The 23,823-nt window shown below is 52.9% G+C and overlaps 1 protein-coding gene across 4 annotated transcripts in view; it reads right to left on the bottom strand.

Moving 5' to 3' along the window:
* ikbkb (inhibitor of nuclear factor kappa B kinase subunit beta) overlaps positions 1-23,823 on the bottom strand; it is a 155,302-nt gene that overhangs the window by 27,789 nt on the left and 103,690 nt on the right. For 3 of the 4 annotated variants that reach the window (XM_073056590.1, XM_073056599.1, XM_073056617.1), the window contains exons 7-12: positions 13,919-14,008; positions 12,372-12,496; positions 7,648-7,755; positions 6,750-6,879; positions 2,279-2,473; positions 1,500-1,617 (exon numbers count right to left, since the gene is read on the bottom strand). In XM_073056590.1, coding sequence (XP_072912691.1) covers positions 1,500-1,617; positions 2,279-2,473; positions 6,750-6,879; positions 7,648-7,755; positions 12,372-12,496; positions 13,919-14,008 — 766 coding nt within the window. The remainder of the gene's footprint in view (positions 1-1,499; positions 1,618-2,278; positions 2,474-6,749; positions 6,880-7,647; positions 7,756-12,371; positions 12,497-13,918; positions 14,009-23,823) is intronic. The other variant, XM_073056607.1, reaches the window with a different exon arrangement.

Raw genomic sequence — 23,823 nt, 5'->3', positions numbered from 1 at the left:
AAAGTAGTGGGGGGAGGGGGAAATGCGAAATGATGGGAGAAGACCGGAGGGGGTGGGATGAAGCTAAGAGCTGGAAAGGTGATTGGTGACAGTGGCCTTTTATATATTGGTGAGATCCGACGCAGACTGGGAGACCGTTTCGCTGAACACCTACACTCTGTCCGCCAGAGAAAGCAGGATCTCCCAGTGGCCACACATTTTAATTCCACGTCCCATTCCCATTCTGATATGTCTATCCATGGCCTCCTCTACTGTCAAAATGAATCCAAACTCAGGTTGAAGGAAAAACACCTTATATACCGGCTGGGTAGCCTCCAACCTGATGGCATGAACATTGACTTCTCTAACTTCCGTTAATGCCCCTCCTCCCCTTCCTACCCCATCCCTGACATATTTAGTTGTTTGCCTGTTCTCCATCTCCCTCTGGTGTTCCCCCCCCCTTTCTTTCTCCTGAGGCCTCCCGTCCCATGATCCTTTCCCTTCTCCAGCTCTGTATCACTTTCGTCAATCACCTTTCCAGCTCTTAGCTTCATCCCACCCTCTCCGGTCTTCTCCTATCATTTCACATTTCCCCCTCCCCCCACTACTTTCAGATCTCTTACTATCTTTCCTTTCGGTTAGTCCTGACGAAGGGTCTCGGCCCGAAACGTCGACAGCGCTTCTCCCTATAGATGCTGCCTGGCCTTCTACAGGGTGCCCATCCCACAGCCATTGTAAAGGCTCCCTCTAAGGGGTGTCCACCCCACAATTCTACTAAAAGGTGCTTACCCCAGAGCACTCAAAAGGACCCCTCGTTCTGGACTTCCCCAACATCGGAAACAATCTTCCTGCATCTAGCCAGTCCAATCCCTTTAGAATTTTATACGTTTCAATACCTCACCCCACAACCCTTCTACATCTGCCCCACCCGATGACCCTTCTAAATGAAGACCTCCCCACAACCCTAGATTACCTCTTTTTAAAAAATTTAATTAAATCCAAGAGGCATGATTTTCTATGCAATTTTCTTTTCAAATGCAAACCTTATTCCTCAGAAGACCCAGTAATGACCAAGTAAAGGTTGTGTTCATCACCACAACCCATATAAAGGGTACCCACCTGCCCCAGCCGACGGTACTTCCACAGGAAGCTCACCCACAGCCCTCCTACAAGGTGCCCACCCCCCTTAACACCACCTGCTTACCCCACAACCCTTCAGTGTGCCCATCCCCACAGCCCTTCTAAAATGTGCCCACCCCCATAACAACACCCACCCCTCTCCAGCCCCACAACCTATCTTCGAACCTCTGATCCCCAAACCTATAACCCTAACCTCTCCCCCCGCTCCGCGCAAATAAACCCCGGCCTCCGCCCCACCCCCACTCACGCACTCAACCCCCCTCTCATAACCTCTACCACGACTGCCGCTCCCCATTACCCTTACCCAGGCCCAAATGCCTGGGGGGAGGGAATCTCCCTCACAATTAAACAAGGCAGTTTAGTTCTGCTGAATCACTTACAAATGAAGCTGACTGCGTCGGGCTGTTTGGGGACCAGGACCGGCCCATCGTAGGTGCTGGTGCTCTTGTCGAAGAGATAAATGATGGTCGGTTCCGACTTCTTCCCTTCGCACGGCTGCTGGGAACGGGCATGGCAAACGGCAGATTGTAGCTACGGGTGTCTTCAGACCTCTGCCCCCCGACCCCCACCCTCCCGACACCCTGATCACGCCCTCTGACCCCCACCCTCCAAGCGTGTCACCCAACACCTCACCCTCTGGACCGTGCCCTCATGGTTTTTGAGTTAAACTAAACCTACAAGACCCAAATCCCCCTCCAATTCCCTGCGCGGGTGCACCTAGTCATACCTGCCTCTGGCACCAGCCGCAGCTGCTCTTTCCACACATCCACCACTCTCTGCATAAAAAAACCCCACACATTCTCTTTTCACTATTCCCTCTCACCTTAAATGCAAGTCCTCTACAGTTTGACATTTTGCCTCTGGAAAGAAAAACATTGACTGTCTACTCTCACAATCTTCATCAATTTCTATCAGCCCATAGAAACTACCCCAGTTTGTCCCTGTAGCTGATACTCTCAAGTCCAGGCCACCCTCTCTCCAGAGCTTCCACATCTATGACAGAACTACTCCAACTGTGGTCTAAGGAAAGTTATCTGCAGCTGCAACTTGTAAACTCATTCCCCCGACAAGCCGAATGCTTTCTTTGATACCCTGCCCGCGTGCTATGATTGCGATACAGTACCCGTCCCTGTGGTAATCTAACCCTCAGGAATCATACCCTGTTGTCTGGCATACACTGGATCACAGGTTTCCGAGGGTCTATGGCAGTTCCCGTCTCCAACAGCAGCTCCTGGTTGTAGGCCGGGATGTTGGCCGTGGTTTCGATCCACTGCTGCAGGCACTGAAGGCTGGCCTCGGGAGTGACTGGGTAGGTGTGGACGACTCCCGATTTCATGTCCAGGATCTGCACGTACTGGAGAAACCAGGAACACAAGGTCAGGCAGAGTGGAAGCAGGACAGCGGCAGCGATCGTGGCTCGGGGTTTCAATCCCCGCTCCCGTCTGGAAGGAGTTTGCACCTTCTCCCTGTGACCGTGTGGCTTTTCTCTGGGTGCTCCGGTTTCCACAGACGTGCGGGTTAGGATCGGCAGGTTGTGGGCACGCTATGTTGGCACCGGAAGTGTGGCAGCACTTACGGTTTGCCCCCAGCACATCCTCCTTGGAATGTGAGCGTAAACCCAAAGGACATACAGACAGCACTAGGAACTAAACCTTGACTGGTGATCAGTCATTGATGCAAACGACACAATTCACTGTGTGAAAAATGAAGCTAATCTCTCCAACAAAGCTAACTTCAAAACTCCTTAGCACTTCTAACTTCACTACCTTTAACCCATCCAAGATTCCCTTGTTGACTATCTCACAATATCCCTTGTCACACAAGGCTCCTATTTTCTTAGGCCCATCGTCCCTGCTGGGGCACGGGCTGCCGACAGCAGCTCTGTCCTGGGCCAGTCTCTCACTGAAAGATGCCGATCCTAAAGTCTCAACAACTGGACTTAAGATCCACATGTCAAGGTCGGACTTACTCCCGACTGCTGCTTCCGATCTGCTGGACTCAGCTCCTGCCAAACACTTTTGCAACTCAGCACCGTTATTTGCTGAGATACAGTACAGAGCAGACCCCTCCAGCCGCGTAGCCCAGCGTTCTGTAAAATCTGCCCCATCCAAGCCCCTGGGACTGACTCCCAGTCCATAAAGTCACCCACTACAACAACGCTGCTGTTTTTAATAAAGATGAGAGGTGTCTTGTGTACGATGAAGCGTACCGCACAGTCAAATGCATTATGTCAACGACCAGCACAGTCCGACGGCGTGCTGGGGGCCGCCTGCAAGTGTCCACCTGCCTCCACGCCAATACAGAATGCCCACAATTTACCAAACCGAACGCGTGCGTCTCCGGAGCGTGGGGGAAAACCGGAGGAAACCCACGTAGTCACTGCAAACTCCAGTGGTGGGAATTGAACCCCACGGGCATTACGGTAACTGTAGCATTGCCTGTGTTGCCCAGACACCGCTCTCTGATCCTTGTTCCTCTAGAACACACACAAAGGGAACGAGAAGCTGCAAAATGCAGATAGCACTGGGAGCGGAGAGCTCGGAGTTGACTACTGAAAGAACTAGACAGAGTGGACGTGGAGAGGGCGTTTCCCATTGTGGGAGAGTTTAGCCCCAGAAGGCACCACCTCAGGATAGAACAATACAGCACATTACAGGCCCTTCAGCCCACAATGTTGTGCCAACCCTGAAACCCTGATAGAAGGCTGTCCCTTTAGAACAGAGATAAGGAGGAATTTCTTTAGCCAGAGGATGGTGATCTGCGGAATTCATTGCTAGATAGCTGTTGTGACCAAGTCAGTGGTGTATTTAAAACAGAGGCTGATGGGATCTTGATTAGGAAGAGCATCGAAATCTATGGAGGGGATCACGAGAATAGGGTTGAGAGGGAAAAATTAATCGGCCATGAACAAATGGCAGGGCAGACTTGGAAAGGCTGAACGGCCTGAGCTGCCTCACGGCCCTTGTGGACTGAACGCAGTGTGAGCGTGGGACGAGTGAATCACCGCTCCCACCACACCCATCCCCTATTCCAGTCCCAGCCCCCCGCCCACTCCCCCCTCACCCACCTTCTTGTTCAGAATGTCGTCCATCCCCTATTCCAGTCCCAGCCCCCCGCCCACTCCCCCCTCACCCACCTTCTTGTTCAGAATGTCGTCCATCCCCTATTCCAGTCCCAGCCCCCCGCCCACTCCCCCCCTCACCCACCTTCTTGTTCAGAATGTCGTCCATCCCCTATTCCAGTCCCAGCCCCCCGCCCACTCCCCCCTCACCCACCTTCTTGTTCAGAATGTCGTCCATCCCCTATTCCAGTCCCAGCCCCCCGTCCACTCCCCCCTCACCCACCTTCTTGTTCAGAATGTCGTCCATCCCCTATTCCAGTCCCAGCCCCCCGCCCACTCCACCCCCACCCACCTTCTTGTTCAGAATGTCGTCCATCCCCTATTCCAGTCCCAGCCCCCCGCCCACTCCCCCTCTCACCCACCTTCTTGTTCAGAATGTCGTCCATCCCCTATTCCAGTCCCAGCCCCCCGTCCACTCCCCTCTCACCCACCTTCTTGTTCAGAATGTCGTCCATCCCCTATTCCAGTCCCAGCCCCCCGCCCACTCCCCCTCTCACCCACCTTCTTGTTCAGAATGTCGTCCATCCCCTATTCCAGTCCCAGCCCCCAGCCCACTCCCCCTCTCACCCACCTTCTTGTTCAGAATGTCGTCCATCCCCTATTCCAGTCCCAGCCCGCCGCCCACTCCCCCTCACCCACCTTCTTGTTCAGAATGTCGTCCATCCCCTATTCCAGTCCCAGCCCCCCGTCCACTCCCCCTCTCACCCACCTTCTTGTTCAGAATGTCGTCCATCCCCTAATCCAGTCCCAGCCCCCCGCCCACTCCCCCTCTCACCCAGCTTCTTGTTCAGAATGTCGTCCATCCCCTATTCCAGTCCCAGCCCCCCACCCACTCCACCCCCACCCACCTTCTTGTTCAGAATGTCATCCATCCCCTATTCCAGTCCCAGCCCCCCGCCCACTCCCCCTCTCACCCACCTTCTTGTTCAGAATGTCGTCCATCCCCTATTCCAGTCCCAGCCCCCCGCCCACTCCCCCCTCACCCACCTTCTTGTTCAGAATGTCGTCCATCTCCTAATCCAGTCCCAGCCCCCCGCCCACTCCCCCTCTCACCCACCTTCTTGTTCAGAATGTCGTCCATCCCCTATTCCAGTCCCAGCCCCCCGCCCACTCCCCCCTCACCCACCTTCTTGTTCAGAATGTCGTCCATCCCCTATTCCAGTCCCAGCCCCCCGCCCACTCCACCCCCACCCACCTTCTTGTTCAGAATGTCGTCCATCCCCTAATCCAGTCCCAGCCCCCCGCCCACTCCCCCTCTCACCCAGCTTCTTGTTCAGAATGTCGTCCATCCCCTATTCCAGTCCCAGCCCCCCGCCCACTCCCCCCACCCACCTTCTTGTTCAGAATGTCGTCCATCCCCTATTCCAGTCCCAGCCCCCCGCCCACTCCCCCCTCACCCACCTTCTTGTTCAGAATGTCGTCCATCCCCTATTCCAGTCCCAGCCCCCCGCCCACTCCCCTCTCACCCACCTTCTTGTTCAGAATGTCGTCCATCCCCTATTCCAGTCCCAGCCCCCCGCCCACTCCCCCTCTCACCCACCTTCTTGTTCAGAATGTCGTCCATCCCCTATTCCAATCCCAGCCCCCCGCCCACTCCACCCCCACCCACCTTCTTGTTCAGAATGTCGTCCATCCCCTATTCCAGTCCCAGCCCCCCGCCCACTCCCCCCTCACCCACCTTCTTGTTCAGAATGTCGTCCATCCCCTATTCCAGTCCCAGCCCCCCTCCCACTCCACCCCCACCCACCTTCTTGTTCAGAATGTCGTCCATCCCCTATTCCAGTCCCAGCCCACCGCCCACTCCCCCTCTCACCCACCTTCTTGTTCAGAATGTCGTCCATCCCCTATTCCAGTCCCAGCCCCCCGCCCACTCCCCCCCACCCACCTTCTTGTTCAGAATGTCGTCCATCCCCTATTCCAGTCCCAGCCCCCCGTCCACTCCCCCTCACCCACCTTCTTGTTCAGAATGTCGTCCATCCCCTATTCCAGTCCCAGCCCACCGCCCACTCCCCCTCTCACCCACCTTCTTGTTCAGAATGTCGTCCATCCCCTATTCCAGTCCCAGCCCCCCGCCCACTCCCCCCCACCCACCTTCTTGTTCAGAATGTCGTCCATCCCCTATTCCAGTCCCAGCCCCCCGCCCACTCCCCCCTCACCCACCTTCTTGTTCAGAATGTCGTCCATCCCCTATTCCAGTCCCAGCCCCCTGCCCACTCCCCCTCTCACACACCTTCTTGTTCAGAATGTCGTCCATCCCCTATTCCAGTCCCAGCCCCCTGCCCACTCCCCCCTCACCCACCTTCTTGTTCAGAATGTTGTCCATCCCCTATTCCAGTCCCAGCCCCCCGCCCACTCCCCCTCTCACCCACCTTCTTGTTCAGAATGTCGTCCATCCCCTATTCCAGTCCCAGCCCCCCGCCCACTCCCCCTCTCACCCACCTTCTTGTTCAGAATGTCGTCCATCCCCTATTCCAGTCCCAGCCCCCCACCCACTCCCCCTCTCACCCACCTTCTTGTTCAGAATGTCGTCTAGCGCCTTGAAGCAGCCGTGGGGCCCGTGCACGGGGTCGGTGCCCCTCTCCTTCGGGTTCCATTTCAGCATCAGTTGCAGCCACTGCTCCATGGGACCCACTAGCTCACTGCGGGAGAGAAGAGAGCAGGGTCGGGGTTCTGTCTGCGTGTCTGGCCGCGGCCTGACTCACCCACACAGCTGTGCCCGGGTCACCCGCGCACCCAGCCATTCCGCTCACCCCAAGACAGGAAGAAAACGACACACGCAAAAGGTACACGCTACCATCAGACACAAACCACCGTCGGAACTCGGCATCGCTGCAGAGAGATAAGCAGCGCACGTTTCCAGTCAGGACTGAACAGGAAGAGGACAGAAGCCAGGACAAGATGGTGGGGAGAGAGGGCAGAGTCGTGGCAGCAACTGGCAGCTGAAGCCAGGTGAGAGGGCACGAAGGTAGACGTGATAGGAAAAAGGAAGAAGCTGATACGGAATGAGAGTGGACCGTGGGAGAAAGGGAAGGAGGAGGAGGAGATGGGCTGGTGAGGAGAAGAGAAGGGGGTGAGAGAAAAACCAGAAAGTGGAATGGAAAAATATGCTGCCGCGTCCCCATCCCACTTTCCAAAGACATGGATTTGGGTTAGCGGTCAGCCTTGCTGGCTGGCACCGGAAGCACGGTCACGTTCGAGAGCTGTCCTCCGCACGTAGTTGGTTGCTGATGTGAGCGATGCATTTCACCGCATGTGCGACAATTAAGGCCGATCTTTCCCAATCTGAGTGGCTCAGGTTCTGTTATCTAATGAGGTGCTAGTGAGGCAGTTAACTCAGGTGGTGTCAGCACCCAGCCCCCAACTTAACCCCCAGGCAGGCCCCAGGAGGGTCCAGCATGTCCCCCCACCTGTTCAGGTTGTTGGGTTGAGGAAGCTGGTCTGAAAACTTCACTTCCATGTTCATGTCTTCGGCCACCATGATGTCCCGATCGCCCTTGTGTTTCACCTTGCTGTGCCTGGGCAGCAAAGAGAACAAGGGTGAGGAGTGGTCGGACAGGGTGAGGAACGAAGGTGAGGAGTGGTCGGACAGGGTGAGGAACGAGGGTGAGGAGTGGTCGGACAGGGTGAGGAATGAAGGTGGGGAGTGGTCGGACAGGGTGAGGAACGAGGGTGAGGAGTGGTCAGACAGGGTGAGGAACGAGGGTGAGGAGTGGTCGGACAGGGTGAGGAATGAAGGTGGGGAGTGGTCGGACAGGGTGAGGAACGAGGGTGAGGAGTGGTCAGACAGGGTGAGGAACGAGGGTGAGGAGTGGTCGGACAGGGTGAGGAACGAAGGTGAGGAGTGGTCAGACAGGGTGAGGAACGAGGGTGAGGAGTGGTCAGACAGGGTGAGGAATGAAGGTGAGGAGGGTGAGGAGTGGTTGGACAGGGTGAGGAACGAAGATGAGGAGTGGTCGGACAGGGTGAGGAACGAGGGTGAGGAGTGGTCGGACAGGGTGAGGAACGAAGGTGAGGAGTGGTCAGACAGGGTGAGGAACGAGGGTGAGGAGTGGTCGGACAGGGTGAGGAACGAGGGTGAGGAGTGGTCGGACAGGGTGAGGAACGAGGGTGAGGAGTGGTCGGACAGGGTGTGGAACGAAGGTGAGGAGTGGTCGGACAGGGTGAGGAACGAGGGTGAGGAGTGGTCGGACAGGGTGAGGAACGAGGGTGAGGAGTGGTCAGACAGGGTGAGGAACGAGGGTGAGGAATGAAGATGAGGAGTGGTCGGACAGGGTGAGGAACGAAGGTGAGGAGTGGTCAGACAGGGTGAGGAACGAGGGTGAGGAGTGGTCAGACAGGGTGAGGAACGAAGGTGAGGAGTGGTCGGACAGGGTGAGGAACGAGGGTGAGGAGTGGTCAGACAGGGTGAGGAACGAAGGTGAGGAGTGGTCGGACAGGGTGAGGAACGAGGGTGAGGAGTGGTCGGACAGGGTGAGGAACGAGGGTGAGGAGTGGTCAGACAGGGTGAGGAATGAAGGTGAGGAGGGTGAGGAGTGGTCGGACAGGGTGAGGAACGAAGATGAGGAGTGGTCGGACAGGGTGAGGAACGAGGGTGAGGAGTGGTCGGACAGGGTGAGGAACGAAGGTGAGGAGTGGTCAGACAGGGTGAGGAACGAGGGTGAGGAGTGGTCGGACAGGGTGAGGAACGAGGGTGAGGAGTGGTCAGACAGGGTGAGGAACTAGGGTGAGGAGTGGTCGGACAGGGTGAGGAACGAGGGTGAGGAGTGGTCAGACAGGGTGAGGAATGAAGGTGAGGAGGGTGAGGAGTGGTCGGACAGGGTGAGGAACGAAGATGAGGAGTGGTCGGACAGGGTGAGGAACGAGGGTGAGGAGTGGTCAGACAGGGTGAGGAATGAAGGTGAGGAGGGTGAGGAGTGGTCGGACAGGGTGAGGAACGAAGATGAGGAGTGGTCGGACAGGGTGAGGAACGAGGGTGAGGAGTGGTCGGACAGGGTGAGGAACGAAGGTGAGGAGTGGTCAGACAGGGTGAGGAACGAGGGTGAGGAGTGGTCGGACAGGGTGAGGAACGAGGGTGAGGAGTGGTCGGACAGGGTGAGGAACGAGGGTGAGGAGTGGTCGGACAGGGTGAGGAACGAGGGTGAGGAGTGGTCAGACAGGGTGAGGAACGAGGGTGAGGAGTGGTCGGACAGGGTGAGGAACGAGGGTGAGGAGTGGTCAGACAGGGTGAGGAACGAGGGTGAGGAATGAAGATGAGGAGTGGTCGGACAGGGTGAGGAACGAAGGTGAGGAGTGGTCGGACAGGGTGAGGAACGAGGGTGAGGAGTGGTCAGACAGGGTGAGGAATGAAGGTGAGGAGGGTGAGGAGTGGTCGGACAGGGTGAGGAACGAAGATGAGGAGTGGTCGGACAGGGTGAGGAACGAGGGTGAGGAGTGGTCGGACAGGGTGAGGAACGAAGGTGAGGAGTGGTCAGACAGGGTGAGGAACGAGGGTGAGGAGTGGTCGGACAGGGTGAGGAACGAGGGTGAGGAGTGGTCGGACAGGGTGAGGAACGAGGGTGAGGAGTGGTCGGACAGGGTGAGGAACAAGGGTGAGGAGTGGTCAGACAGGGTGAGGAACGAGGGTGAGGAGTGGTCGGACAGGGTGAGGAACGAGGGTGAGGAGTGGTCAGACAGGGTGAGGAACGAGGGTGAGGAATGAAGATGAGGAGTGGTCGGACAGGGTGAGGAACGAAGGTGAGAAGTGGTCGGACAGGGTGAGGAAAGAGGGTGAGGAGTGGTCAGACAGGGTGAGGAAGAAGGTGAGGAGTGGTCGGACAGGGTGAGGAACGAGGGTGAGGAGTGGTCAGACAGGGTGAGGAACGAGGGTGAGGAGTGGTCGGACAGGGTGAGGAACGAAGGTGAGGAGTGGTCGGACAGGGAGAGGAACGAGGGTGAGGAGTGGTCGGACAGGGTGAGGAACGAAGGTGATGAGTGGTCAGACAGGGTGAGGAACGAGGGTGAGGAGTGGTCGGACAGGGTGAGGAACGAGGGTGAGGAGTGGTCAGACAGGGTGAGGAACGAGGGTGAGGAATGAAGATGAGGAGTGGTCGGACAGGGTGAGGAACGAAGGTGAGGAGTGGTCGGACAGGGTGAGGAACGAGGGTGAGGAGTGGTCGGACAGGGTGAGGAACGAGGGTGAGGAATGAAGATGAGGAGTGGTCGGACAGGGTGAGGAATGAAGGTGAGGAGTGGTCGGACAGGGTGAGGAACGAAGGTGAGGAGGGTGGGGAGTGGTCGGACAGGGTGAGGAATGAAGGTGAGGAGGGTGGGGAGTGGTCGGACAGGGTGAGGAATGAAGGTGAGGAGTGGTCGGACAGGGTGAGGAACGAAGGTGAGGAGGGTGAGGAGTGGTCGGACAGGGTGAGGAATGAAGGTGAGGAGTGGTCGGACAGGGTGAGGAACGAGGGTGAGGAGTGGTCGGACAGGGTGAGGAACGAAGGTGAGGAGGGTGGGGAGTGGTCGGACAGGGTGAGGAACGAGGGTGAGGAGTGGTCGGACAGGGTGAAGAATGGTTGGACAATAGACAGTAAGTGCAGGAGTAGGCCATTCGGCCATTCGAGCCAGCACCGCCATTAAATGTGATCATGGCTGATCATACACAATCAGTACCCCGTTCCTGCCCTCTCCCCATATCCCATGACCCCGCTATCTATAAGAGCTCTATCTAACTCTTTCTTGAAAGCATCCAGAGAACTGGCCTCACTGCCTTCTGAGGCAGAGCATTCCATAGATCCACAACTCTCTGGGTGAAAAAGTTTTTCCGCATCTCTGTTCTAAATGGCCTACCCCTTATTCTTAAACTGTGGCCTCTAGTTCTGGACTCACCCATCAGCGGGAACATGCTTCCTGCCTCCAGCATGTCCAATGCCTTAATAATCTTATATGTTTCAATCGGATCCCCTCTCATCCTTCTAAATTCCAGTGTATACAAGCCCAGTCGCTCCAATCTTTCAACATGACAGTCCCGCCATTCCAGGAATTAACCTTGTGAACCTACGCTGCACTCCCTCAATAGCAAGAATGTCCTTCCTCAAATCTGGAGACCAAAATTGAACACAATACTCCGGGTGTGGCTTCACCAGGGCCCTGTACAACTGCAGAAGGAACTCTTTGCTCCTATACTCAACTCCCCTTGTTATGAAGGCCAACATGCCATTAGCTTTCTTCACTGCCTACTGTACCTGCATGCTTACTTTCAGTGACTGATGAACAAGGACACCTAGATCTCGTTGTACTTCCCCTTTTCCTAACTTGACACCATTCAGATAGTAATCTGCCTTCCAGTTCTTGCCACCAAAGTGGATAACCTCACATTTATCCACATTAAACTGCATCTGCCCACTCACCCATCCTGTCAAAGTGACCATACATTCTCCTAACATCCTCCTCATATTTCACACTGCCACCCAGCTTTGTGTCATCTGCAAATTTGCTAATGTTACTTTTAATCCCTTCATCTAAATCTAATGAGGAGTGGTCGTATAGGGGGAGGAACAAAGGTGAAGAGTGGTCGGACAGGGTGAGGAATGAGGGTGATGAGGGTGTGGAACGAGGGTGAGGAGGGTGAGAAATGAGGATGAGGAACAGTCGGACATGAACAAGCCACTGCTAAAACCCTGGAGCACAAACACACTCAGCTGCCCCAATTCACACAGACGGACATCACTCGGCAACGGCTCGACATCCGGCAATATCCCGGTTGCAGCTTAGCGCCTGGCAATAGCCCAGTGCCCAGCAACATCCTAGCAACAGCTCACAGCCCGGCAATGGGTCAGTGCACAGTTAAAGGCCTTTCAGTCCATCGAGTCCATGCTGTCCATCAACCACCAATTCACACCTATCTACATGAACCTTTATTCTCCTCACCGACTCCCTCAGATTCTTGCACGCACGCACGTGACTGCTTGGTCTTCACCCTCAGATCTTCAAGACCCCTGGAACACCATGGCCCGAATCCCAAAAACTTCCCCATCCCTGAACACCTTGGTTCCCACTCTCAGACCTTCCCCACTTTGGTTCACACCTCCAGACCTTCACCTCAGGACAGCTTTGCCTTCCCCACCTCAGAGCACCATCGGCCCTTTGTGCTTACCAGGCCACGGGCTGCCAATTAGGAAGGAAGGGCCGGAATCCAGTGATGCACTCGAAGGCCAGCGTCCCCAGGCTCCAGTAGTCCACCGTCACCGTGTACTTCTTCTGTTCCAGGAGCTCTGGTGCCTACAATTGGTCAGTGCAACCTTCCAACGTCATCAAAAGCAAGCCAAACAAGATTCCCCTTTCTGGCGTTGTGCGCTTCATCAGACCCTGAACCCTCCCCTCACCCCACCACCCCCTGTGCTCCACCTCATCCCCAACACGCAACAAGAAACACGGCAGCAACACACAAAATGCTGGCGGTACTCGGTGAGTCGGGCAGCATCCGTAAAGGGAAATAACGGTTGGCATTTCGGGCCAAGATACAGGTCTCGGCCCAAAGCAATGACAGTTTATTAGCCCTTTCACCTGCTGAGTTCCGCCAGCATCTTGTGTGTGGTTGCTGCAGAATCTCGTGTCACAACAAATCGGCAACTTTACGCACTACACTAACACAGCTCGTTCGGCTGTGCGTGGCTTGTCTCCTCAAGTTTCCTTACGGTGCAGAAAGCCATTCAGCCCATTGAGTCTCTACCAGTTCTTTCAGCATTCTCATTCCGACACAGATTTCTCCTTGTGACGTTCTGCCCACATTCCCATCAACTCTCGCTACACTCCACGCCTCAGCCACTGACCAGGGGCAATTTACAGCAGCCAATTTATCCACTGACCCACATGTCACTGGAATGAGGAGAAAAGCTGAAGAGAAGTGTGAAGTGACTCACTTTGGAAGTTGAACTTGGAGGGTGAATGGCAGGGTTCTTAGCACAGTGGAAACAGAAGGACCCCGGGGGTCCTTATCAAAATTGCCACACAAGTTGATAAGGGCGGTTAAGGCGGCGTATGGTGCCTTCATTAGTTGGAGAACTGAATTTAAGAGCCGCAAGGTAATGTTGTAGCTCTATGCAACCTGCTCGGACCACACTTGGAGAACTGTGTTCGGTTCCCGTCGCCTCATCACAGGAAGGGTGTGGAAGCTTTAGAGAGGGTGCAGAGATTTACCAAGATGCTGCTTAGAGGAGACAGCATGCCTTATGAGGAGAGGTTGAGCGAGCTAGGGCTTTTCTCTTTGAAGGGAAAGAGGACGAAAGATGTACGTGATTATAAGATATAGAGATTGAGTAGATGTCCAGAGACTTTTTCCCAGGATGGCAATGGACAAGATGTGAGGACATGGAGGAAAGCGCGTGGGGAGGGAATCTCAGAGGTAGCTTTTTACACAGAGTAGATGCACGTGGCAGGGTCAGAGACTCGACAGGTACATGGCTGAAAGAAAAACGGAGGGCTATGTGGGTGGGAAGGGTTAGATTGGTCTGTCAGTAGGCTAAAAGGTCAGCACAGCACCATGGGCCGAAGGGTGTTCTACTGTTCTATGCTCACTGATTTTCACAAATCAGCAAAATGTTTTCTTTGCAGAAAAATTATTTCCTTTGGGTTAGCGTTAAGCAGCTCAGAACCATCGGCTCCTGCTCAAAGCTGAAAAGAGCAATAGAAAGGGAGGCTTACCAAGTACTGTAACGTTCCAACGAAGGACGTGCACAGGCTGTTCTGATCTAGCTCTTTGGCGTAACCCAGGTCAATAATTTTGTGGATTAACTGGTATGGAAATGAAACAGAGGAATTACTCCCAACTCACAAAGAAGCGATCAAGAGGTTGTGTTAAACACCAGCCGTCGGCTCCCCACTGGAAGAGGTACAGACAGAACTGAGTATACGTGACTACATAAAAGGAATGCCATGTATTTATAGAAATTATTTAGTGCAGTGGACTCTACACACTAGTTGCACTCGAGGCCAATTTATTGGGTACGTCTTGTAGCTGATAAAGTGGCCACCGAGTGTACGTTCATGGCCTTCTGCCACTCTGACCGATCCACGTCAAGTGCTGCGTGTTCAGAGATCCTCGTCTGCACACATCTGTTGTCATTTGAGTTACTATTGCTTTCCTGTCAGCTTCTCATTAATAAGGTGCTTTCTCCCACAGAACTGCCACTCACTGGATTATTTTTTAATACATTCTCTGTAAACCGTAGAGAATGTTGTGGGAGAACATCCCAGGGGATCAGCAGTTTCAGACATACTCCAACCACCCCATCTGGCACCAACAATCATTCTGAGATCGAAGTCACTTAGATTGCATTCCTTCTCCAATCTGATGTTTGGTCTGAACAACAACAGATCCTCCCGACCATGTCTGCATGCTTTAATGCACTGAGTTGCTGCCACGTGATTGGGTGATTAGAAATTTATGTTAACGAGGTGTAGAGGTGACCACTGACTGTAGACCATTTGTTGTGTGGCTAGTCTTGGCATTGGTTTACGTGGCAAAAAACTTTATCTTCCACACTGTTTATACAGATCAAACCCTTAAACAGTGCATTGAGGGCAGGTCCGGGGCAGTAGAGGGAGGTAGAAGGCTGAATACCGAAGAGCTTTGATCAAGTGAGCGTTAGTGTCAGGAAATGCCTGAAAGAACAGAGGCAGAAGACAAAGGAACATTTGAGTCTTAAGTTTGTGAAACTTTCGATAAGGATTTGGCACTAGAGGTTGGACAAAAGGATCAGCAGTGTTTAACGAGGATGTGCGACTTCGAGCCAATGATCGTCAGAGATTATTGGAAGGCACAGTGGAAGATTTTATTTATGACTTAACCCCTGGGAACCGTGTGCTGAAGGAAGCAGATCTTGCTGCTCTGTTAACGGTGCCCACCAAATGATAACACAAAAACGTCAGCTCTGGGCGATAAAGACAAGAAATATAAACCCAGCATCTTCCAAAAAAAATTCAGCAAAGTCACACAACACTTCCCGACCACACAGAAACATTCTGCCCAGGAGTCTATGGTTTAACCCACTGCCCGCTGGCTGCCAGTGCTAGGAATGTGAGAGAAGGCAGGGTTTAGCATGCCATTAACCTCTAGGTTGAGTCGGTGGTGAAGAAGGTGAATGCAATGTTGACATTCATTTCTAGAGGAATAGAGTATAGGAGCAGGGATGTGATGTTGAGGCTCTATAAGGCACTGGTAAGACCTCACTTGGAGTACTGTGTGCAGTTTTGGGCTCCTTATTTAAGAAAGGATGTGCTGACATTGGAGAGGGTTCAGAGAAGATTCACTAGAATGATTCCAGGAATGAGAGGGTTAACATATGAGGAACGTTTGACCGCTCTTGGACTGAACTCCTTGGAGTCCTTGGGACCTCAGAAACATTTTGAATGTTGAAAGGCATGGACGGTGTGGATGTGGCAAAGTTGTTTCCCACGGTGGGGGAGTCTAGTACGAGGGGGCATGACTTAAGGATTGCAGGCCACCCATTCAGAATAGAGATGCGAAGAAATTTTTTTAGCCAGAGGGTGGTGAATCTATGGAATTTGTTGCCATGGGCGACAGTGGAGGCCAAGTCATTGGGTGTATTTAAGGCAGAGATTGATAGGTATCTGAGTAGTCAGGGCATCAAAGGTTATGGTGAGAAGGCGGGGGAATGGGACTAAATGGGAGAACGGATCAGCTCATGATAAAATGGCGGAGCAGACTTGATGGGCCAAATGGTCGACTTCTGCTCCTTTGTGTTATGGTCGTTTCTCTTGCCATTCCATTACTGGAAGGATGAGGAGGCCTTTGAAGAGGCTGCAGAAGAGGTTCACCAGGATACTGTCTGGGTTAGAGAGTATGAGCGCCAAAACACTACTTATCCTGTTAACTGCTTTGTATTTCTATTTAACCTTGTGATATGGTATATGCTCATGGATTAGATTTATTTGTCACACATGCACCAAAACGTGCCATTTGCGGCAACGGCCAACATAGTCAGAGGATGCGCTGGGAGGTAGCCCGTGACTGTTGCCATGCTTCTGGTCCTAACATAGCCTGCCCACGACTGACTGCTCATCTCTGGAACGTGGGAGGGAGACAGAGCACCCGCAGGAAACCTACACGGTCACAGGGAGAGCATTCAGACCGGTAACCACCCTTACCCTAACTGCTGCGCCACTGTGCTGACAGCTGAATAATCTAATTGGTAGTAAACAGAATATCTTCTTCTTAAGAGTTGGTGTCTCCATGAAAGAAAGACAGAAAGTAGCCAAGAAGTTAGATGGCAAAATGGAGAGAGGGGTTAGAGTCAGAGTCACAGAGAAATACAGCACAGTAACAGACCCTTCAGCCACCTAGTCTGAGCCAAACCCTTTTAAACTGCCGACTCCCATCAATCATCGGGGTCTCTCTTCCTGCCATTATGGACATTTACACCACACGCTGCATCCGCAAAGCAAACAGCATTATGAAGGACCCCACACACCCCTCATACAAACTCTTCTCCCTCCTGCCGTCTGGGAAAAGGCACCGAAGCATTCGGGCTCTCACGACCAGACTATGTAACAGTTTCTTCCCCCAAGCTATCAGACTCCTCAATACCCAGCGACTGGACTGACACCAACTTACTGCCCTCTACTGTGTCTATTGTCTTGTCCATTATCTATTGTAATGCCTGCACTGTTTTGTGCACTTTATGCAGTCCTGGGTAAGTCTGTAGTCTGGTGTAGTTTTTTCCGTGTTGTTTTTACGTAGTTCAGTGTAGTTTTTGTATTGTTTCATGTAGCACCATGGTCCTGAAGAACATTGTCTCGTTTTTACTGTGTACTGTACCAGCAGTTATGGTTGAAATGACAATAAAAAATGACGTGACGTGACTTGACTTTAACCTGCACCGGGACCACAGCCCTCCATACCCCTACCGTTCATGTACCTATCCAAACTTCTCTTAAACGTTGAAATTGAGCTCGCATGGACCACTTGTGCTGACAGCTCATTCCACACTCTGACAACGCTCTGAGTGAAGATGTTTCTTCTCAGGTTCCCCTTAAACTTTTTTACCTTGCACCCTTAACCCATGACCTCTAGTTGTAGTCCCACCCAACCTCATGGAAAAAGCCTGCTTGCATTTACCCTATCTATACCCCTCATAATGTTGTATACCTCTATCAAATCTCCTCTCAATCTTCTACATTCTAAAGAAAACAGTCCCAACCTGTTCAATCTTTCCTTATAACTCAGGTCCTCCAGACCCGGCAACATCCTTGTAAATTTTCTCTTCTGCACTCTTTCAATCTTTCCTGAGGGCGGTGACCAAAACTGCACATAATACTTACCAACACCTTATACAACTTCAACATAACAACCCATCTCCTGTACTCACTACATTGATAATCAGTGCCAAAAGCTTTCTTTACGGCCCTGCCTACCTGTGACACCACTTTCAACAAATTATGTCCCTGTGTTCCCAGATCCCTTTGTTCTACCACACTCCTCAGTACCCTACCTGCTTGCCCTCTGTTAGGAAACTGTTCATATTGTACAGCATGGAGACAGATGTGGTATCATCCAGTACCTTTCTTAATTCAGTGTTCTTAATTCACTCTGTTGTAGGAGATGGGGCACGCAAATTGTGAATGGATCTCCAATCAATTTGTAGCTGTCTCAGTCACTCATGACTCCACATTACTGGCCCTCCTGTTTTTACCACTTACAAATCCAATATGGCTTGTTGGTTGTTGTATTTCACTGTTACAGATGTCATTCCCACAGGAGTTATCTTTTCTCCAGTATAAGTTCTTAGCTGGATATCTGCAGGCTTCAGTTTATTATCTTTGAAATGGCATTCAAACTCAATTTGGGAATGACTGAAAAAGCTGAGCCAGTTGTCCAATTCCATTTTAATTAATTTGCCTTTCACTTCCAATGTCAGCTATATGGCTGCCTCGTTAGTTTTCACATTGTAAATCTCAAGACTACCCAGATCTGTGTCACTCTCAGATTTTACATCGACAGCATGCAGACTCGAGCTCTTTTTGAAATTGTAATAGATAGATTGACTTGTTTGTTTTTTCTATTCCACTTACTTTAGTCTGCTTGACATGCTCTTTGTATGTGACCGACTGTGTTGCATCTTCTGCAAGTTTTGCCTTTAAACCTGATTGGTCTGGTGTTTGCGACTCCCTAAAACAACGGTAACCTGATTTATTCAGCCAGGTGCGCTTCTATTTAGGTGCTTCAATTTTATTCACACTCACTTTTATTCCTGACTGTAACTCAATTGCATTTCTGTCTGCTGTCTCCATTGATACAGTTATTGCAACTGCTCTTTTGAATGTAAAGTTGATCTTCAGTTAGGAGGAGTTTTTAATGCTTTCTTGTAAGATTCCACAAACTGAACAATCTCTCAGCCTATCATTAAGCCCATTACTGAACTGACAAGGCTCAAACAATATCTTCAATTCAGTCATGTACTCAAAAATAGATTCCCCTTATGAAACCTAAAGCGTTCTGTAATCAACAGTGGCTTCTGCTTTACTTTCAGGATATCAGTAAAGTTCGTTTCAGCTGGTTTGGTTGGAGCAGTCAAACTCCTAAGTGTGCTTTTCCATCCATTGCACTCAGCAAACCTGCTGCTTGTTTCTCATTGGCCGTTTCATCTGCTTCAAACTACTGCTCGATTCACTCAGTATGCAATATCCAGTTCCTGTGGTGTAATCAAACACGTCAATCTTTCTGATACAGCCAGCCATTTCTGCATCACCCAGTACTCTGTTTATCAACCTGTGAAATTGTCAGGTTTCTGCTTTGTTTTTAAACTGGACTATGCCAGTTCCTTTGAAAGAAGCATGTGCCATGCTGTTATTATTTACTCGACAGCCTCTCTCTTTCAAAGAAAGCACGCTGCACATTTTTTAAAAAACTCAAACATCTTGCTGCACTTCAACAGGTATGCAGTCGCCACGGGTTCGTTTTAAACTTATTCATCGCTACTGTTACGTCTTGAAACTCCAAATCGTAAACACTAATTGGAAGGAGAACAAAGAAGCCAAGAATATGAGTCTAACTTTGCACCTCACTTTAAGCGAGGTGCGCTCTATCACGTGGGAGCATCATACGTATGCCATTCGTGTACCCTTACAAATAACTCACACTGCAATATGTAAACAACAAAGAACGCTCAATCAAACTGAAATATTACTGAAATATTAAATACACAGTGGGGGGCCCTTGATGATGGCTGCTGCTTTCTTGTGGCAGCTTTCCTTGTAGATGTGCTCAGTGGCTTTCCTGGGCTCAACTGTCTGTATCCACTACTTTTTGCAGGCTTGTCCGTTCTTGGGCATTGGTGCCTCCGTGCCAGACTATGATGCGGCCAGTCTCCGTGGAGGAATCTAGGATGATGGCAGGATCTCGTGGCCCCTCACCTTGAAAGCTGACCAAAAAAAAGCACTGTAACCAGCGACACGGGTAGACAGAGCATGAGAAAGGCATTTGGTACACTGGCCTCCATCAGAGCACTCAGTACAGGAATAGGGAAGTTACGCTGCAGTTACACCAGATGTCGGTGAGGCTGTGTAAGGCTTGGCTGTCCTGTTATAGGAAAGAAGTTATCAAACTAGAAAGATTTACCAGGTGCAGAATCAGGTTTAATATCTCTGGCAAAGGTCGTGAAATATGTTGTTTTGCGGTGGCAGAACATTACAAAATATAATTATAAAAACTATAAATTACATTAAATGTGTGTGTATGTGTGTAATATCCTGAGGTTGCCCTTTCAGAAATCAGATGGTCAAGAAGGAAAAAGCTAAAACACTGAGTGTGTGTCTTCAGGCTTCTGTACCTCGTCCTTGACGGTAGAAATGAGAAAATGGCGTGTCCTGGGTAACGGGGTCCTTGGTGATGGATGCTGCCTTTCTGAAGATGTGTTCGATGCTGGGGAGGCAAGTGCCCACGATGGCGCTGGCTTTTTCCGATCCTGTGAAGTGGCCTCTCCATACCAGACAGTGATGCAACCAGTCAGAATACTCTCCAAGGTACATCTGTAGAAATGTGATATTGTGGCGACCGACTTCCCAGCGCACTCGAACCAGTTCACAAAGTGGCGCACGCCGGCATTGAGGTCGGTCCCAAAGAGGGCGCCAGGCCTTCTGCACCAGCAAGGGGAAAAGCCCGCATGCGGGACTGGACTGTGAATACGTGCCCCCTACAGCATTCCCACCCGGGGAGGGCGGGATCAGGAAGGCTTTGGAGCGAAGCTGCGAAGTTTGAATAAACCTCTTTTGCAACTGCAGCTCACCGACTACGTGTCATTATTTCAGCACTGCGTGTAGCACACCGCTACAATTGGTGACCCCGACGGCCCAAACGATATTTGGGCCGAAGATGAACAACGCCGCATCTGTTCATGCAGTTTCGTTGAAACTGCCAAGCTTCTGGACGCTGCGACCTCACCTATGGTTCCAGCAAGCAGAAGCCCAATTCCACGTTCGGCAGATAACCTCGGAGGACACACGTTACTACTACGTGGTGAGCTCCCTCGACCAGGACACAGCGGCCCAGGTTGAGGAGTTCATACAGTCGCCCCCAGCGGACGGCAAATACACAGAATTCAAAGCCCTGCTCATAAGGACTTTCGGACTCTCACGGCGCGAGCGAGCTGCCCGTTTACTGCACCTGGATGGTTTGGGGGACAGGCCACCGTCGGCTTTGATGAACAAAATGCTGTCCCTTGCCGGAGGTCATAAGCCCTGCCTCATGTTTGAGCAGGTGTTCCTGGCAGCCCGGGCGGACTTGCTGTGGAACGCCAAGGAGAGTGCGGCGTCCATCGCACAGATCACCAGGCCACGCTCCCAGCAGCAAACCAGACCAGGCCCGGCTGCAGAGCCGCTAACCCCAGAGGGAGGGGTGAGGAGACCAACGAACAATGGTGCTTCTACCACCAGCGGTGGGGCGCAGAAGCCCGCTGCTGTAGCCTGCCCTGCAAGTTCCCGGGAAATGCCAGGGCCAGCCGCCGCTGATGGCTACGGTGGCTGGCCACCGGTATAGCCTCCTGTATGTGTGCGACGAGCAGTCGGGACGCCGCTTTTTGGTCGACACCGGAGCCAAGATCCGAAGAGTTACGACACCCGCAACAGAGAACCAGGTCCCACCCTGAGGGCCGCGAATGGCAGCACAGTAAGGACCTACGGCACCCGTACGGTGCGGCTACAGTTCGGCTCCAGCCGGTTCACGTGGGATTACACACTGGCCGCCGTAGCCCAACCACTCCTGGGCGCGGATTTTTTGCGGGCTCACAGCCTACTGGTCGACCTGCAAGGAAGAGACTGGTCCACGCCGAGACCTTTCAAACGTTCTCCCTGGGTGAAGCCCAGTTGCCGGCCCCACACCTAGACTCCATCATGCTGTCCGACAACGACTTCACCAGAGTCCTGGCGGATTTCCCATCGGTTCTGGCACCAAAATTCACGGCAGCCATGCCCAGACACGGCGTACAGCACCACATCCCGACACAGGGACCACCACCCCTCCACGCCCGTGCTCGAAGGCTTCCCCCGGACAAGCTCCGACTGGCGAAGGAGGAGTTCAAGAGGATGGAGGAATTGGGGATCATACGGCGGTCCGACAGCCCATGGGCCTCCCCCCTGCACATGGTGCCCAAAGCAATAGGGGGCTGGAGAGCATGCGGCGACTACCGCAGGCTGAACGAGGCTACAACACCGGACACATACAGGACTTTGCAGCAAACCTGCACGGCGCACGGATCTTCTCCAAGGTAGACCTCGTCCGGGGATACCATCAAATCCCGATACATCCGGACGACGTCACCAAAACGGCACTCATCACCCCTTTCGGCCTTTTCGAGTTCCTCCGCATGCCGTTCAGCCTAAAGAATGCCGCACAGACGTTCCAGTGGTTAATGGACGCAGTGGGACGCGACCTGGACTTCGCTTTCATCTATTTGGACAACATCCTCATAGCCAGCAGTATTCGTCAGGAGCATCTGTCCTACCTCCGTTAACCCTATGCCCGACTGAGTGAATACGGTCTAACAATCAACCCAGCCAAATGACAGTTCAGGCTCGACACCATCGACTTCTTGGGCCACAGGATTACTAAAGACGGGGCAACCCCTCTGCTCGCCAAGGTAGAAGCGGTCCGCCATTTCCCCCGACTCAACACAATCAAAGGCCTTTAGGAAGTCGTGGGTATGGTGAATTTCTACCACCGCTTCCTCCCTTCAGCTGCCCGAATCATGCCCCTGATGTCGGATAAGGGCAAGGACATTACCTGGGACGAGGAGTCCGCCGCCGCTTTCATTAAAACCAAAGAAGCCTTAGCAAACGCCACGATGCTAGTGCACCCCAGAACGGACGTCCCTACCGCCCTCACAGTGGACGCATCCAACACGGCAGTCGGTGGGGTACTGGAATAACTCATCGAGGGTTGCTGGCAACCCCTGGCGTTTTTCAGCAAACATCTACGACCACCCGAGCTCAAATACAGTGCTTTTGACCGGGAACTGTTGGCGCTATACCTGGAAATCCGGCATTTCAGGTACTTCTTAGAAGGTAGGCCCTTCACCACGTTCACGGACCACAAACCGCTTACCTTTGCGTTCACAAAGGTATCCGACCCCTGGTCGTCCCGCCAGCAGCGACATCCGTCCTACATCTCCGAATACACGACGGATGTCCGGTGTGTCTCGGGAAAGGACAATGTCGTGGCAGACGCTCTCTCCAGACTTAACATCCAAGCCCTGTCCCAGGGGGTAGACTATGAAGCACCGGTGGAGGCGCAGCAGGCAGACGAGGAGATCCCTAGTTACAGGACTACAGTCTGCGCGGTTTGCAGCTCCAGGACCACCCCATAGGCCCAGGTGAGAGGACCCTGCTCTGTGACATCACCACCGGCCAACCCCGTCCCGTTGTCCCGGCAGCCTGGCGGCGGCACATTTTCAACTCCATTCACAACTTAGCGCACCCCTCCATCAGGACAACCGTCCGGATGGTCTCCAACAGGTTCGTTTGGCACGGACTCCGCAAGCAGGTCAGTGAATGGGCCAGAACGTGCATGCACTGCCAAACGGCCAAGGTGCAGCGGCACACCAAAGCTCCGCTGCAGCAGTTCCACCCCACCCACCGGCGTTTCGACCACATTCACGTGGATATCGTGGGCCCCCTGCCAGTGTCGCGAGGAGCGCGGCACCTACTCACTATCGTGGACCGGTTCACAAGATGGTCAGAGGTGGTCCCGCTCACCGACACCACTTCCGAATCTTGCGCCCGGGCACTGATCGCCACCTGGGTATCTTGCTTTGGTGTACTGGCCCACATTACCTCCGACAGAGGCGCCCAGTTCACCTCCGGCCTGTGGTCAGCTATGGCCAGCCTGTTGGGGACACAGCTGCACCACACAACTGCCTACCACCCACAGTCGAACGAACTGGTGGAGCGTTTCCACCGTCACCTGAAGTCGACTCTCATGGCCCGCCTCAAAGGGCCTAACTGGGTGGACGAGCTTCCCTGAGTCCTGCTCGGAATCCGCACGGCGCCCAAAGACGATCTGCACACCTCGTCGGCCGAGTTGGTGTACGGCGCAC

The sequence above is a fragment of the Hemitrygon akajei genome, chromosome 1 (assembly GCF_048418815.1).
Source record: "Hemitrygon akajei chromosome 1, sHemAka1.3, whole genome shotgun sequence".
In the NCBI taxonomy this organism is placed as follows: Eukaryota; Metazoa; Chordata; class Chondrichthyes; order Myliobatiformes; family Dasyatidae; genus Hemitrygon; species Hemitrygon akajei.
The sequence above is the reverse complement of the archived record's forward strand: the minus strand, read 5'-3'. Positions and strand labels throughout refer to the sequence as shown.